Source organism: Mytilus edulis, chromosome 5, assembly GCF_963676685.1.
Source record: "Mytilus edulis chromosome 5, xbMytEdul2.2, whole genome shotgun sequence".
Classification (NCBI taxonomy): Eukaryota; Metazoa; Mollusca; class Bivalvia; order Mytilida; family Mytilidae; genus Mytilus; species Mytilus edulis.
This window is the reverse complement of record NC_092348.1, coordinates 40457334-40476035: the sequence shown is the minus strand read 5'-3', so window position 1 is coordinate 40476035 and position 18702 is coordinate 40457334. Positions and strand designations below refer to the sequence as shown.

The 18702-nt window shown below is 32.9% G+C and overlaps 2 protein-coding genes across 2 annotated transcripts; both read right to left on the bottom strand.

Annotated features, from left to right (window-relative positions):
- Positions 1 to 2586: 2586 nt before the first annotated feature.
- On the bottom strand, positions 2587 to 8907 carry LOC139523672 (uncharacterized). The gene is made up of 2 exons (XM_071317870.1): positions 8296 to 8907; positions 2587 to 5979 (listed from the first exon to the last, which is right to left on the bottom strand). The coding sequence occupies exons 1-2, from the start codon at positions 8417 to 8419 to the stop codon at positions 4994 to 4996; spliced, it is 1110 nt and encodes a 369-aa protein (XP_071173971.1). The 5' UTR covers positions 8420 to 8907; the 3' UTR covers positions 2587 to 4993.
- A 3011-nt stretch (positions 8908 to 11918) lies between these two features.
- LOC139523671 (uncharacterized protein PF3D7_1120000-like) lies at positions 11919 to 17348 on the bottom strand. Its single transcript, XM_071317869.1, has 2 exons — positions 17158 to 17348; positions 11919 to 13984 (listed from the first exon to the last, which is right to left on the bottom strand). Exon 2 carries the CDS (start codon positions 13915 to 13917, stop codon positions 13150 to 13152), a length of 768 nt encoding a protein of 255 aa, XP_071173970.1. The 5' UTR covers positions 13918 to 13984; positions 17158 to 17348; the 3' UTR covers positions 11919 to 13149.
- Positions 17349 to 18702: the final 1354 nt, after the last annotated feature.

The following is an 18702-nucleotide window of genomic DNA, read 5'->3' as shown; positions in this document are numbered from 1 at the left end:
CTTTTTAAATTATCAATTAAAATTTAAAAGATCTATTTCAAATATAATTATGATAATTACAAACATGTTTGGTTAACGCGAATCTTAATTATTTGTATATTTAAAAATCTTTTTAAAATACGATAAAAGAAACCGTGTATTTTCCAATCACATGTCTAGTTACAATGATTTTTTTTACTTTTTGAATCTTGGATTGTGTTTTTTTACTTCTTCTTTAAAATGTAGGTTTTCAATTAAGAGAGTGTGTGTGTGAGTGTTTCGATTATGGAGTATTGTAAGCATTGATTTCATTGTGCTATAACAACGACATTTTCTATTTAAAATCTTTTTTCACGTATGTCACTTCTTACATTTGTAAATAGATCATATATTTTTAAAGGTCTTGTTGCAATTGTACAACAAAATAAAACATTTTGTAATCATATAATATATTTAGTCATTCATCATGTCCAATTATTTTGGTACACGTTTTTGTTTTGTGTCAAACATATTTGCGCAAATGAAGGTAGCTCCTTTAAGTTATTAAATGTGTGTACAATTTTTTTTTTTTTTTTTTTTTTTAGATTTGCTGTCTCTTTTAGGCCAATAAGACCTGAATCAACATATATTACACTGCTTTTTAGTTTAACCAAAAGTAGATGGATTTGTGAACCGATCATCAGCTGCACTGTTCAATATAAATATACAGCCTATCCAGATAGACAACCTTGTTACAATGTAGCAGCCCAAATTACACAAAATCAAAGTATTTCATAACAGAAAATAGAAACCCATTAATAATGACATAGCAATTGATTTAAATCCTTTTTTTGTAATTTTGTTTCGATTAAAATTTAGAATAACAGCATTTTTCTCAACAACAAACAGTTGAAGTAAAATCTGAATTACTATGTTTCATTTCTATGAAAACACACAATTTATAGATTTGAATGACATAGATACAATTACAAATATTCTCACAGGCCAAGTTCTATAGAACTGAGAACGTGACTTGTGAAATAATTATTTACATAATAAAAATAAAATTGAGAAAGGAAATGGGGAATGCGTCAAACCGACAACAACCCGACCATAGAGCAGACAACAGCCGAAGGCCACAAATAGGTCTTCAATGTAGCGCGTCCTTCAGCTGGCCCCTTACAAAAATAGGTATACTAGTACAGTGATAATGGGCGTCGTATTAACTCCGGATTATACATAAAAAAAACTACAATTAAAAATCATACAAGACTAACAAAGGTCAGAGGCTCCTGACCTGGGACAGGCGCAAAATGGCGGTGGGGTTAAACATGTTTATGAGATATTAACCCTCCCCTATACCTCTAGCTAATGTAGAAAAGTAAACGCATAACAATACGCACATTAAAATTCAGTTCAAGAGAAGTCCGAGTCCGATGTTAGAAGAAGTAACAAAAGAAAATAAATAAAATGACAATACTACATAAATAACAACAGACTACTAGCAGTTAACTGACATGCCAGCTGCAGACTTCAATTAAACTGATTGAAAGATTGTGTCTTCACCATACGAATATCAGGTACAATTCCTGCCGTTAGGGGTTTAGTAGCATACTTTCATCAAATATATGAGAAGAACATAACCCGTGTCATGCCAACAACTGTTGTTTTTTTAAATACATGTGTTTAGTTCTGATGCAAAACCCTATAAGTGAATCAATATTAAAACAAAGATATGCAATATTTAATGACCTGATCCTGGTAATGTATATATTAAATGATCTTTTTGATATTGTTTAAAATTGAGAGGGGAAATTTTGTCAAAAAGACAATAACCAAACAAAAGAACAGATAAGCACAAAACCACCAATTGTTCGTCAACACAGTGAAAATCTCGCATACGGCGTAGGGCTTCAGCCCACGCCTAACGTCTTTATTCTGTTATGTTGCATCATACTATAAACGTAGTAAAATGACAGTAAAGTTCAAAATTTAATTAAATTGGATTGAAATGATTACTTTGTTTTGTACATTTCATAAAGGTAACAGGTAGTTATTTGAGGTGCTGTTTTTACAACGTGAATAAAATTCAAACTTCTCTTCATTATGAAATAAGTGCCAATATGGTTTTATTTTTCGAACAGCAATATGTTTTGCAATAAGATATTGAAAATAACTGTACATATAGGTGGTATCTGTTATCCTAAACATATCACTTGTTTCTGAAATCAATATATTCACCCTAATCGTCCAAGTTCTTAAATGTACGAGTCGTAAGATCAGACAAAAGGAAAACAGCAAACTATAAAGTTTGTTGTTGCGAAGTTGAAATCATATTTTGTGTCTCTTTGAAATTTCAATTTCAAGTTCTCAGTTGTGTTAAAATCATGAGATGGACAAAAGGTATTAGTTTCGTCACTCATCAAAACATATTTTTAGATAAACGAATTCAGCATGTGGAATTAATACGTTTTTATTGTATTTATTTAATTTCTCTTTAATACGCCTAAATGTTTAACTACATTTTGTACTTATAGGAGTTATACCCTCTACCACATGTACCAGATGCAAGAAAACTATATATTAATAAACGGACTACTGGCGCTTAAAAACAGACAATACAAATTGTAGAAAGAATATAGAATATTTATTACTAATAATACAACAAGTATATGTACAAAATATGTATGTGTGGATATTTGATAGGCCGCAGATAAAATGTTTAACCAGTTTCAGGGAGACAAACAAACCGATAGCCAAAGGATTGAAAAGAGCATATCGGTGACCCTATGATAACATAAGTGTCAAAACATCCCTCCTACGTGCAAGAGTGGACTGGACGGAGAACCCCCCTCTGTTTACACAGACCTCTGAAAACAACAGTCTCTCCGATTTTTTAAATGCAAACAACCTGAATTACGTGTACTGCGGAGATGACACCTCCCTTCTGATACCAGAAGTGGAGGGGATTCCTCTTGATGACAAGAGTGAACCCTAGGAAATTATTTGATACCCTCCACTAAAGAGCCGGTAGGGTAGAGATATGTGCCAGAGGGGGACAGTTCCAAGTCCGTTTATTGTCTCCCTGAACCGCCCCCTAAAGGATCTGCGACATTCAAGATTTTGTATAACCAAAATATAATCTTTAAATTTAAAGTTAGATTCATAAACAAAAATTAAGTGTAAATTTCTACTACGCTAAAGTAATAAGTCAATTATAAACTGATAGTGTCTAATCAACGCAGACAAATTAAAAGTCAATCATACACTGCTAATGTCTTATCGGCATTCAAAGGAATAAAAATGTCTTTTTATCAATTAATCTACACTTTTCTCCATATCTTCTCAGTAAACAAAGTCCATCGAGACATCAACATCTGTCACACAGTGTGAAGCTGAAAAATACAACAAACTGGCACAGCAATATCGTTCAAATAAATGCATTTACTACAAAAAGATATAATAGATAAGTAGTAATTAAAATATTTAAAAATAGATTTATTGGGAGGCGTGGGTGGGATTTTTTGTTATAACAAAATGTTTGTATAAAGCTAAACAGATGCTATGTGAGAAAGTTATAACGTGCTTTACACTCTTAAGAACAAAATGCACGTGATAGTAATCATTCTTAACAAGAGGCGTTCCCAAAATGTAAGACAGTGTAAACGGACACTTTTGATTTACAATACAAACACGTGTACAAATCCAAAAACAACATACGCCAGTAGCCTCATTAAATTCAATTATCTGATAAACAATAATTGCTATTAATAAACGGACTACTGGCGCTTAAAAACAGACAATACAAATTGTAGAAAGAATATAGAATATTTATTACTAATAATACAACAAGTATATGTACAAAATATGTATGTGTGGATATTTGATAGGCCGCAGATAAAATGTTTAACCAGTTCCAGGGAGACAAACAAACCGATAGCCAAAGGATTGAAAAGAGCATATCGGTGACCCTATGATAACATAAGTGTCAAAACATCCCTCCTACGTGCAAGAGTGGACTGGACGGAGAACCCCCCTCTGTTTACACAGACCTCTGAAAACAACAGTCTCTCCGATTTTTTAAATGCAAACAACCTGAATTACGTGTACTGCGGAGATGACACCTCCCTTCTGATACCAGAAGTGGAGGGGATTCCTCTTGATGACAAGAGTGAACCCTAGGAAATTATTTGATACCCTCCACTAAAGAGCCGGTAGGGTAGAGATATGTGCCAGAGGGGGACAGTTCCAAGTCCGTTTATTGTCTCCCTGAACCGCCAAATGAATGGGGGTCTTATAAATCCCCATTCACCGCCAAACATTCTCTGCGCTCATTTTTCTGGTGGGAAAACCTTAGCAACACCGAGTACGAAAGTTTCAATGGCAGCCTGAATGTTATTTAAGAAAATGCCAATACCGACTTGTGACAGGTGGCAGCCGTCATGTCTAAATAAATTGTGCTCAGAGGCTTTGATAGCTGGATACCTCGAAATATATTGGCCTTCGGTCTTTATAAATGATCTTACGGCACAATTGACTCTTTTTCTAGCTATTTCCACTAACTTTGGCCTTAATGTTCCATGCCAATAGGGCCTTGGTAAAATGTCTGACCAAATTATTCTAATGTCAGGTGCAAAAACCTTTATTCTCAAAATTGAACATTTGATGTTCTCTATTAGCTCTTTTGATTTCATAGAAACTAAATCATTTGCACCTAGATGTATAAAAATATAATTAGGGGCTGGCCACTTTTTGATTTCACTTTCAAAAGATGAATCCAGATCTTTCCATTTCATTCCTGATTTAGTTATCCATTTAACTTGTACTCCAAGCCTATCCAAATTAAGGTTTTTCCCACCAGATCGGCTAGCAGCTGTTATGCCAGCCCAATGGGGAATAGAAGATCCCATTATCCAAATAGTTGACTGCAGCTCATGACCTACAAACCGAAAACTATTTAAGGAGTTTGTTATAATGTTGTATACTTCTGTTCTATATGTACATATAAAGAAATTGAAAAATTTTGAAATTATTTTCACCACGGAATCCTGATGTAACGCTCAAATGCACCTGACGACCACCTTCCCCATTTTTTAATAGTTTCGTCATTAATACCACGTTTGCTCGCCTCTGTGGCGGCTCCAATTCTAAATGAATGAGATTTCAAAAGGTTAGGGTTTGGAATGTTACAAAAATTAACTGACTTTCTTAGCATGGCTGACAGTTGATAACGGGTAAGCGGTGATCCGTCAAAATGCATAAATAAATGATAACAGCCTGAAACCGCAGGACGTGCAGCTAAATATTTCTTCAAGGTTAACACAGGGCAAATGTTCGCGTTATCTCTGTATTTATTTATCACAATGAACGTTGAATAACCTCTCTGATCCGTTTTACTTTTCTTAATGTTAATTTTTAATTGACAATCTGACACGACCACATCCGACAATTGCAGTGCCTCGGTACTAGAATCAGATTTATTTTTTGTCGTAAATTCACTTACACGTAACATAGCGAAAAATGCCAAAATAAATGAAGATTTAAATAATAAAGATTCATAAGTAGATGAACAAATACTAGGGAGAGCGTCTGTAATCTGTCGTAATAATGGTAATGTTACCGGGGCCCTATTGTCTCTCTGTGGGTGATTTCTGTGTAAACCTTCAAGCATTTTTGATACCACAAAATTCTTAGTAGTATCCTCTAAATTACGTTCCTTGTGAGAAAAAGAAATACCACTTATATATAATCGAACTGTAGCTGGAGAAAAATGCTTCAATGATAAATAAGCGATGAATTGTACTAACTGTTCAACAGGAACTGGCCATACTTTATCCAGTGTATATAGAAGTTGGAATGAATCAAGAACAGATCTCGCTCTTGAATAGCTTTTCCATGTATTTCCGGCTAACGAATCAGAAAAAAGTCTAGCTGATTCCTCTGTTATAGAATCCATACTTGGTTCGGAATTGGAGTTGGTGTCAGAGATGCATTTGGTGCTAGGTTCCGGAAACGGGACCACTGGCAACGAGAAATAGCATCAGCTATAGTATTGACCTTACCTGGGACGTGATCTGCTTTAATTAATATGTTATGATGTAATGTTTCTAGAACTAAACGTCTAACTAAAACCATGACATCTGATGATTTTGATGATTTCTTATTAATAATGTGCACTGCTCCTTCGTTGTCAATATGAAACAACACCTTTTTATTTCTAAGTTCAGACCCCCATAGAATGATCGCTACCATGACTGGAAATAGTTCTAAAAATGTAATGTTAGACAATAAACCGCGCTCATGCCACGTTCTCGGCCATAACCCGTGAGCCCATCTACCCTTAAAATATATGCCGAAACCAAGTGTGGACCCCCCAGCACTGTCTGTGTAAAATTCGAGCGCGTCGTTAGAGGTCCATAGTCTATCTGGCATAAGAGTAAGACCGTTAAATTTTTTCAAAAATGATTTCCACATCAAAAGATCAGCTTTTATGTTCGAAGTTATTCTTATTCTGTAATGTGGTTTATTCAAACCAATCGTTGAATCAATCAATCTTCTGCAAAAAGCTCTCCCAGGCACGACAACACGACATGCAAAGTTTAATGAACCCAAAAGGGATTGCATTTCTCTTAGCGTGACCTTCTTGCTTTTTAAAACAAAGGAAATTTTTTGAAGCAATTCATCAAGCTTATCTGAAGGTAAGCGGAGAGTCATGTCGGAAGTGTCAATTTCTACACCCAAGAATGTAAGCCGAGTCGTGGGAGAGATTGTTTTCTCATCCGCTAAAGGAATTCCCAGATCATTGCAAATAACCTTGAAAGTATGAAGCAGGTCAGCACATTGACAAGTTCCGCCCCTTCCCAAAAATAGAAAGTCGTCAAGATAGTGTACAATGGCGCCCTCAGATTGTCTTGCAGAAACCGCCCAGTGTAGAAATGACGCAAACTTGTTAAATAAAGCACAGCTAATTGAGGCTCCAAAAGGGAGGGATTTATCAAAATAAAATTCTTGATTAATTTTGAAACCAAGAAGATCAAAATCAATCGGCGAGATAGGGAGTAATCTAAATGCTGAGCGGACATCGGACTTGCTGGCTAATGTCTTATTTCCGTATAATTTTATAACATCGACAGCGTCATCAATATTTGAGTAGACAACTGAACATTTCTTTGGATCAATAAAATCGTTGACGGAGGAATTTTCGGGATAAGATAAGTGGTGAATAACTCTAAACTGACCGTCCTTTCCCTTTGGAACTAATCCCAATGGCGAGATTCGTAAAGTAGGAATAGGCCTAAACTTAAAGGGACCAGCAACACGCCCTGCATCTATTTCTTTCTTAATTTTTTGAAGAAGTATGTCTGGTCTCTCAATAGCACTTTTTAAATTTTTGGAATCTGTAGGTAAACGAGGTCCTGAGTAATGTAAAGAAAACCCAAATTTGAAGCCGGACAATAAATACGAGGCATGTTCTAAAAGGGGGTAATCATGTAAATATATTTCTAAATTTTCAACCTTAACTGGGGAAAAACCAAGTGAAAATGTGTCTCTCTGTTTTGCCATTTTAATGTCTCTTACAAAAATAAGCTGGGTGTTGACCTCCGCATGCTGAGCATCCATGTTTGAATCTGCAGGGGTTAAAATTACACCGCTTCCCTTTTGTGTTGTATGCATTGCATGTTCTAGGTTGCTGAACATTTTGTTGGCCTGATGACTGACGAAAGGAATGAAGAGGCTCACTTTGAGAACTGAAACCTACTTTACTTTCATTACTTTGACCTTGATCTCTCATAGCTGTTGTTATATAAAATGACCATAAGTCTTGGTTTATGACAGCCCAAGATGACTGAGGTCTTTGTGCTTTGCGGAGTCTGAATTGCTCATCGTATGTTCCCCAACCGTGTGATTTATTTGCTGCAAAACGAATATCTCTCATGTACTTTAGCAATTCTTGAGCCAAAGAACTCTGTTTCTCTAGCAAAATACTCATATAAATCATGAAAGCGCTTGTCCATGTGTGTATATTTGGTATAGCGCGACATGGTAAAGATTCAATCCGCATGTGACCCCCTTTTACAACTAAATCACCTTCATGGTCAGGAAAATTTGCCAGATCTCTAGGAGATTTAATCAACAAATTTAGGTCGATAAATTCATGATTCCAAATTTTATCTTTTAGTTTCATGGGTACATAACACCCGATTTGGTCAAACAAACTTTCCTCAAGACAGGGAAGGCTTTGTGAAAACTGAATGTTTTCGTTAAATATGTTAGATTCTGTCCCAGTTGACGTTTGGGAGGGCCCTGGGTCACTACTAAAATCTATAACCGACTCACCAGATGATCTTGGATTAACTACACTAGCTATAGGTTGTTCCTTCTCCTTAGGGTCGGCCGTTCTTCGTCGTTTGACCCCCTGCCCTCTAGCTGGAGTTCCTTTCTTTGAATTTCCTCTTGGCATGGTATATTAGAAAACTGGTCAGCAAATGAAAAACTAGGATGGCACTAAATCTGGAAACTGGCAGCAAACAAACAGCTAGGATAGTTCGTAATTAAGACAAAGAACGTCACACTTATATACGGCTAATGTTTCTTCGTTATAAAAACTCTTAAGTCAATAAAATGTTTGTTTGCGATGATACTCCGAAAATAACTACACAGGTGGAAATTGCACAAAAACTAAGAATATAGACTAAGTCGAAAATATTTTTTGTTATAACAAAATGTTTGTATAAAGCTAAACAGATGCTATGTGAGAAAGTTATAACGTGCTTTACACTCTTAAGAACAAAATGCACGTGATAGTAATCATTCTTAACAAGAGGCGTTCCCAAAATGTAAGACAGTGTAAACGGACACTTTTGATTTACAATACAAACACGTGTACAAATCCAAAAACAACATACGCCAGTAGCCTCATTAAATTCAATTATCTGATAAACAATAATTGCTATTATGGACATGGTCATGTATCTTTAGAATCTCTGAATTTTGTTTAGAAATCTTAGTTCCAACAGTTACAAAAAATTCACCGTTTTTCAATTCCATAATTAATACTAAGTAAACGGACATACCTTTTGCTCAAATCCAAAATACGAACTGACAACTTATATGACTTAGGAAGACTTTTAAACCAATACGTCTAATGTTTCCGGCGTTGTGTAAGCATTTCACAACAAAAAATGATATTGAATGAGATAAATACTGTCAATTATCTATAGTAATTAAATTTCAAATACGTTTAGTTCGTATGTATACCAAGGTTCAATCTGCATTGTATTAGATCTACGTGTGGTATGTGAATATTTAAAAGTCTGTTATAGAAAATGTAGTAAACAATCTTGGTTTTTTTAATGACGTAGTCAGTTATACTTTTTGACATAAGGAAGCTTAACTAATGTATCAAAATGCATGATGTCAACAATCTATACTGTGATTGGACGAAATATCGGAATCGAACCAAATCTGATAGAAAAATATAAAAAGGAAACAAACCATTACAGACTTAAAAATAAAAACAAATCATTTATCCAGATAAATAGAATAAACTCGGGTTTAGAATGTTTCAATATAACAACTGTTAAATTGTTTGGATTTTGAAGGCTTACATAAGCAGGAAAATTTCATCGACAGATAAATAAGATCTACAACTAAGGTTAATACTGGTCAATTGGGCTACTTTTAGCGCGAGTGTTATAAATATATCTTATTGAATTTGGTGTACATGCAGGGGAAGTCTAGAACTTCCAAGTCATAATAATCTCACAGAATACACATTATAAAGCTTAAAATAGATATCAAAATGTATTGCAAATTTTATTACTTGTCAAAAGCTGTATTATATCGATATTTTTCTTTGACGTCCTTCCGTACCCGTTTTACACACGAAATATGTTGTATTTCTAGTTGTGATTGACAAACAGTTAAAATTTATATTGTTTGATGATTCTTAACAGTTTCAAATTTGTTATGCATTACAGATTTTAATCTGTAATATATTATGTTTATGTCTATTTCACCGCTAGGCAATTTTGAATATCTATTAAAATATACCTAATAGTATATATACCTATAGTAATGACCCAGTATCTATATTTAAATCGTTTAGAGAAAAGCCCATCTTCTCGACTCTCGTATGTCAATTTTGATCTTAAATGTACAAAATTATGAATTTTGAGTGATACCAAACAAAAAACAAATGAAGGAGAGTGATTCGATAGTTAATTTCTAATTCTTGTTTCAGCCCAATTGGCTATTTGTGGCAGTCAGTTTGTATTGGTGAAAGAAGTTGGATTGCCCGGAGAGAACCACCGACCGCAGAAAACAGGAAATTTTAGTCAATTGCAATTGGAGTCGAAAACACCTACCACGTGCGGGTTGTAACTCATAACCTCAGTGTTGACATACTCGTGGTACAGAAGACATATAGACAAATCGGCCACCGCGGCCCAATGTATCACATGTATTTCAATTAAATAACCCATTGGTTGCCTTCGGCTGCTTCCTTCTCTTTGGTCGGGTTGTTGTCTTTTTGACACATTTCTGATTTCCATTCTCAACTTTCTTTGAACATTTCTAACCAAAGTTTCGAATTAGAATAACATTAACATTTTTAAAACCAGTTTAAGCAGTACTACGGCACGATATGTTAAAGAGAAAGATAGTTTATATGCATTCAAAATATATATAAAAAAAACATGTTTATTAGGTCTTTCCACTTTTCGTGACTTCCAAGTCATAATAATAATCTCACAGAATACAAAATTTAAGACTTGAAATAAAGATATCAAAATGTATCGCAAATTTCATTACTTGACAAAAGCTGTATTATATCGATATTTTTTCTTTGACGTCCTTCCGTACCCGTTTTTCACTCCGAAATATGTTGTATTTTTATCCGGTAAGGTGTGACCGAGGCTGAATTTTTAGTTGGGATTAAATTTTAATTTAGAAATAATTGATGCAAGCTTTACTTTATTGTAGTTATAAAATGGGTAGGCATTATATTCGTGTTATTTTAGCCCTAGCTATCGCTCTGGCAAAAATAATCATATAATGCCTACGATGTTTAAAACTACAATAAAGTATATTTCTTGTATCAAATATTTGGATTCAAATTAAGACAATTAAGGTAATTTCTTTGTCCGATGTGTATAAGTGTAGAGAGTTTTGTAGGCTCTTCCATTAACTTTACTTTTTTTGTTTATAAACAATCAAACGACAGGTAATAAAGTTGAGAAAGGAAATGGGGTATGTGTCAAAGCGACAACAACCAGACCATAGAGCAGACAACAGCCGAAGTCCACGAATGGGTCTTCAATGTAGCGAGAATTCCTGCACCCGTAGGTGTCTTTCAGCTAATGTTTTTTTTTCAGAGGGAAGGGTTTGAACAGCCAGCTTGAACATTGTCGTATCTAGGTCAAATATATCAATTGCAAATTGCAACACATTGTAGTCATAGTATAACAACATGTATATTATTTAAGATGATTTAAGAGTTTTAAAGTGTTTTAAGTTTATGAAATAAATTAAATGCATGCCAATTTAATAAAATACATGTTTCTGTAGTAGTCAATATACGCATGTGTAAACAAATGTAATGAATGTCGCGCATGGGTTTATTTACAAAGCGAAAGAAACACGTCAGTCTTAGAAGTGTGCAGTAATGATGTTTGCTCCTCTTGTTTTTGACTTTTTGCCAGATTTTCGGAATCCTCTAATTTATATCTATGTATTGCCATTCAAAAAAAACTTGCCCACTAACTCCTACTGATCACTTTTATTACATAAAGTTTAAAAACAAATTAACACAGTGTACAGATCTTAGAGTAAAATGTACTCCCTGCTCCGAACAACAATCCAATAAGAACCAAACTGTGTACGTACATTTCTAAGGGGAATGCAGCTGTTTCTGACTATACATAAGCGGCTTATTTGGCGCTCCAATTGAACGTGGAAAAGAAAACAAGTATTAGCCTGTTAAAATTATACATTTATGCAGCAAAATATAGTTATAATTTATTTTTTATATACAACATTCAGTAAATTAAAAAAACATCACTTGAAACATAGATGATTTAAAAATAAAGTATCGGAACAGTTTCAACTAAGATTGACTTCTGATGAACAGCTTTTAAATATTAATATTCAGAAATACTGAAAGATTCTTAAATATCAAAATACCCTTCAAAAAGTTGTGCTCTGCTTTTTTTCAACATTTGAATAAAGGCAGATATACACTTCAATCTCACAAACAATATCTGCCTTAGAATCACAAAGTCATCCTCATTTAATGGTTACTTTTTTAACAAAACTTTGTACATATCACATCTTTTAAATGTTCACTAATAATTTTGTCTTTGATATAGAATTGAGAAACTTTAAGATAATACAACTATTGTTTTATTTATTTAACACAGACATACATACGTAAAAGTGGATTACTTTTGAAATCATATGTTAATCAAAAGCTACTTAGGGACGACATCAAAAAATCAATGAAGGATAAAACAAAACTTAATTCAAATAGTTTGGGGGTGGGGGTCAAAATTGCTGCAAGTTTTGTTTAATTGACATTGATTTTACATATATCCTTATTAGTCAATCAATTTTCCCAAATTAAGTTAAGAGAAGGGGGGTCAGTGAAAAAGCTATATGAATTAGGTTTTTTATCCTACATTAAATTTTTGATGTCGTCCCTTACTCTACGTGTCAGTGCAAATCGGTCACATTTTTATTTCATTGAAAAGAACGATTTCTCTCAGAAGCATGATATGCATGACAATTGTTCGTCAGAAAAGCATGACTGCCGATGTCTTTTAACCACGGCGAATAAAGGAAGTCATCACCTTTGAAGTAAATATGAAAAACAAGATGTGGTATAATTACCATTTAGACAGTCCGCCACAAGAGACCAAATGACACAGAAATTAACACCAATAGGTCATCATACGGCCTCCAACAATGACCAAAGTCCATACTGCATAGTCAGCTATAGAAGGATCCGAAATTTAAAGTAAAGTTTATTTTACTGACGACGACACATGGTAAAATTTGCATATTGCAATGTTTTGCTAGATCGCTGTGCATAGCTCTATACCCCATACACAAGAATCAAAGTATAACCTACATAATATTTAGTGTCTTCGTTTTCAGGAGCCAACTTATGTTTGTACATGTAATCTTTTAATTTTAGTGTTTTCTGCCACATGTGAACTCAGGGGCTACTTTTTTCATAGGTAGTATTTGTCTTTGTGTATGCAGCGCGCCATTACTATTAGTTTGGTTGATTTGAACATTTCCTGTATTATTTATGGTAGTCTTGTCATTATTTTCCGTGACAGTTTTCACCTGGGTTAGTAGTGATTTAAACTGTTCTTTAATTCCTGATTCAATTTTAATTAGCATTTCAGCATCTCGCTTTTCTAGATTTGTTTCAAGACTTTTTATTTGTTGTTGAACAGCTTGTTCTTCACACCTTTTATCGATTTTCATTTTCATTAGGTCATATTCTACTTTAGATAATTCATTTGTCAGCCTCTCAATTTCTTCTTTCTGTTCGTTATTGGTTTCCTTTGTTTGCTGAATTTGAGTTTCAAGATTCGCAATCTTTTCAATCAGTTTATTTTCCATTCTTTCATATTTATTTTTTGCTGCATCTACACTATTTTTCATTTTTTCTATTTCTCTTTCTTTTTTAGTGTTTGCATTCTCTAATTGTCTCATTTTGTCTGCTTGGTCATTAGTCTTAATTGTTAGACTGTTATTATCGTCTTGAAGCGACTTAATCTTTGTCCTGCTTTCTTTATGAATTTGATCCTTCTCATTCTGGTGAGTTTCGTCATCTATTTTAATTTTCATTTGCAAAACATCAATATGTCTTATAGAATCTATTTCTAGATCGTCCTTGTTGTCATGTTCAACATTCATGTGGGCATTTTTAGATATTTTAGAAGACATATTTTTTCTTTGTGTTTTAACAAGAAATATTAGTTAGCGGTGAATCTTTTCTTTCATATAGTTTTTTCTGAAATTAAAATAAAACTTTTTTATTAAAGCATAATGTTACAATTTCTTTGTAGAAAAACATTTGTGGAATATAAGATTTTTTTAGGTAAATGGATTCAGTTTCTTTTTTACATTTAAAAATACAAGAAGGTTTATATCCAGTTACATCTTAATATTATTTACAAAAGATTTGAAAACGTTCTTAATGTTTTCTTTTTTTTATACTATTTCTGACAGATTTTTTTGTCAACATCTTTGAAACACGGGTGCTGTTTCACTGACCCCGCATTTTCTTTTATTTATGATTGAGAAACAAAAACATTGTATAATTAATGTTTCTTAGTATTTCAAGGCATGTTCCATGTAAAACAGAAGATGTGTTATGATTGCCAATGAGAAAACTCTTCCCACATTTTTTTTACAAGAGACCAAATGACACAGAAATTAATAACTATTATAGGTCTGCATACGGCCTTCAAAAAAGAACAAGAAAACCCATGCCGCATAGTCAGATATAAACGGCTTGACATGACAAATTGTCCCTTGACATTGACTTTAACATGTTTAACAACCAATAATCAATCATTGAAATGACAAAAGTAATAAATTTCAAAAGAAAAAACTAACAGCCTAATTTTTGTACATAAAAAGATAGAATAAAAAACAAATATGTTACACAGCGGCAACCTTTGAATTACAAGATATGGCAAAAATCATTTCTAATAAACCCTTAAATAAACTTTCAGTTATCATTGGATATCTTATATATTTGTTTTGTTTCTGATCGTTAACTAGTCCAAATTGTATAACTAAAAGCAGATTCAGAACTTTAATAGACATAATTGGAAATTTTTTTGTATATCATATGTTGATAAGGACATTAAATTATTCCAAAACACATGGTCAATAAACATCAATTAATTGGGTATTATAATATTTTGTTATGTGAATGAATGGCAGTAAACCAAACATTAAATGTCCTTACTTAGGCCGTGTTCACACAAAAAGCCATGTACAGTAAACATGTAAACATTTAGTTTAATGTAATGTACACTGGTGTGACATTAAATTTGTGAACATCTATATACACCTTTTTAATTACCTGTACATAAGATATGTTCACACTTTTAAACTATTTGTTATTTAAATGTTCATTACGTAGAACTGAATGCATTTTTTCGGACAACTTTTCTAGCGGTGACGGAACAACCATTTGACTTCAAAAAGGGGGGATGGATTTTTCCTTGAAAAATATTCTGACCCTCAATTTGATAAAAACATATTCTGGTCAATAGATAGAAAAATAAAATTCTCAATCCAGAGTTTTCTTATTCATTATAGTGTTAAATATTCAGTAAGACCTTTTCAAATCAGTAATGTGTTCGGCTATGATGATGCTTTGAGTCTTGATAAGGGCGTTAATAAGCTACCTAAAGTTTTTTTGTATAACAAATTAATAAATGAAGTTAAGACAAATATTTCTGTAAAAAACATTATTAATAATTGTTATAAATATCAATTTTATTCAAAAATCGTTTCTTCCTTAAATATACATGGAAAAATTAATGTTATAAATGCCTTGTTTTGTGTACACTTAACCGACACAAGGCCTACATTGACTATCGACTGCATGTAGACAAAACACGATTTACACTACATGTACATTTTTGTACACATTGATTTTAATCAATGGGAACGTAATTGGGTTTAGTTTACGTGCGAGTTACACGAACACAACACTGAATTTTGGTCAATGCGAGTACGGCCTTATTCTTATTACTCACTAAATCGTGTTTAGTAATTTATTGAACTTTCCGGCATGACATATTTGGGTTTATATTTTCTTGTACAATGTGCCCATGAATGTTATCAAAAATTGAATAATAACTTTTTAAAGAATTCAAGGCAGATTTGTAATTCTGTCTTTTTTGTATAGATCAAGAGCTCTGTTTGACATAATTACAGGTTGTATTGTTGTGTAGAACAAATTTCGGGTATTTCGACTTTTGGTGTTACAGATACAAATGTGTTTATGGACTTCCCCCTCATAATTTAACCTTTGAGCCTGAATGTTTTCAATGTTTTTAGAATTACAGCATTTTTTTCAACTTCTAACAGTTAAAGTAAAATCTGAATTGCAATGTTTCATTTCTAGATTTGAATGATATAGATAAATTACAAATATTATCACAGGGCAAGTTCTATAGAACTGAGGACGGGACTCGTGAGATATTCATTTACATAATGTATATATATTAAATGATCTTTTTGATATTGTTTAAAATTGAGAATGGAAATTGTGTCAAAAAGACAACAAACAAACAAAAGAATAGATAAGCACAGAACCAACAATGGTTTTTCAACACAGCAAAATTCTCGCCCACGGCGTAGGGATTCAGCCCACGTCTAACGTTTTTATTCTGTTATGTTGCGTCATACTATGAATGTAGTAAAATGACAGTTAAATTCAAAATTGAATTAAATTAGATTGAAAGGATGATTTTATTTTGTACATTTTACAAAGGTAACAGGTAGTTATTTGAGGTGATTTTTTTACAACGTGAATAACATTCAAACTTTTATTCACTATGAGAAAAAGTGCCAATGCGGTTTTATTTTTCGATCAGCATTATACAATGTTTTTTTTTTAATAGGACACTGAAAATAACTGTAAATATAGCTGGTATCTGTTATCCTGAAAATACCACTTGTTTGTGATATCAACATATTCAGCCTAGCCGTCCAAGTTATTACATTTACGCGTCGTAAGATCAGACAAGAGGAAAACAGCAAACTAGAAAATAGCGTTTGTTGTTGCGAAGTTGAAATCAACTTTTGTATTTTTCAAGTTTCAATGTTAAGTTTTCAGTTGTATTAAAATCATGAAATGGACAATATTAACTAAAGCTATTAGTTTCGTCACTCATCAAAAATACTTTTAGATAAATGCATTCAGCATGTGGAATTGATACGTTTTTATTATATTTATTTAATTTATCTTTAATACTCCCTAAATGTTTATCTACATTTTAGAGTTATACCCTCTATCCGGTACAAGAGAACTATTTATCAGGGACATGTTCATGTAACTTTAGAATCTCTGAATTTTTTGTACAAATCTTAACTCAACAGATATAGGATCGAAATACACCTATTTCCATTCCATAATTAATATCAAGTAAACGGACATACCTTTTGTTCAAATCCAAAATACGAACTGAACACTCGCATTACTTATGAAGAGTTTTAAACCAAAACGGTTAATGTTTCCGGCGTTGTGTGAGCATTTCACAACAAAAATGATATTGAATAAGATAAATACTGTCAATTAACTAGTTAAATTTCAAATACGTCTAGTTCATATGAACGCTATGGTTTAAATTGCATTGTATTAGATCTACGTGTGGTATGTGAAGAATTTAAAAGCCAATTATAGAAAATGTAATAAACAATTTTGTTTTTTTAATGACGTACAATGTAGTCAGTTATACTTTTTGACATAAGGAAGCTTAACTAATGTATCAATATGCATGATGTCACCAATCTGTATTGTGATTGGAAGAAATAACGCATCGAAACAAAACTAATAAAAAAATATAAAAAGAAAACAAACTATTACAGATTTAAAAACAAAATCAAATAATTTATCCAGATAAATAAAATAATCTCGGGTTAAAAATGTTTCAATATAACGACTGTTAAATTGTTTGGATTTTGAAGGCTTACAATAGCAAGAAATTTTATCGACAGATACATAAGATCTACAACAGTTACTAAGTTTAATACTGGTCAATTGGGCTACTATTAGCGCGGGTGTTATAAATATATCTTATTGACTTCGTGTACATGCAAGGGCAGTCTAGAACTTCCAAGTCATAATAGTCTCACAGAATCCACATTATAAGACTTTAAAAAAAGATATCAAAATGTATTGCAAATTTTATTACTTGTCAAAAGCTGTATTATATTGATATTTTTCTTTGACGTCCTTCCGTACCCGTTTTACACACGAAACAGGTTGTATTTCTAGTTGTGATTGACAAACAGTTAAAATTGATATTGTTTGATGATTCTTAACAGTTTCAAATTTGTTATGCATTACAGATTATAATCTGTTATATATTATGTTTATGTTTATTTCACCGCTATTTAATTTTGTATATCTATTAAAATATACCTAAAAGTATATATACCTATAGTGATGAAACAGTATCTATATTTAAATCGTTTAGAGTAAAGCCCATCTTCTCGACTCTCGTATGTCAATTTTGATCTTAAATGTACAAAATTATGAATTTTGAGTGATAACAAAATAAAATCAAATGAAGGAGAGTGATTCGATAGTTAATTTCTAATTCTTGTTTCAGCCCAATTGGCTATTTGTGGCAGTCAGTTTGTATTGGTGAAAGAAATTGGATTGGCCGGAGAGAACCACCGACCGCAGAAAACAGGAAATTTTAGTCAGATGCAATTGGAGTCAAAAACACCTTCCACGTGTGGGTTGTAACTCATTACCTCAGTGTTGACATGCTCGTGGTACAGTAGACATAAAGACAAATCGACCACCGCGGCCCAAGGTATCAAATGCATTACAAGTAATAAACGGATTTTTTCTTTCCATTTGTATATACCGAAAAGATTTCGTGGTGTATACCTATCCTGTTTTTATACAAATATCCTTCCTTTCAACCAATGTTTAAATACATTTAAAACATTGGCTAAAGTTATGGGGAGGTC

What these genes read in the sequence shown, in the direction of transcription:
- LOC139523671 (XM_071317869.1), bottom strand. Translation starts at nt 13,917, where the DNA reads ATGTCTTCTAAAATATCTAAAAATGCCCACATGAATGTTGAACATGAC.
- LOC139523672 (XM_071317870.1), bottom strand. Translation starts at nt 8,419, where the DNA reads ATGCCAAGAGGAAATTCAAAGAAAGGAACTCCAGCTAGAGGGCAGGGG. An exon ending in AGTTAATCCAAGATCATCTG is followed by an intron (nt 5,980 to 8,295) that starts GTGAGTCGGTTA and finishes TCTCGTTGCCAG; the next exon opens with TGGTCCCGTTTCCGGAACCT.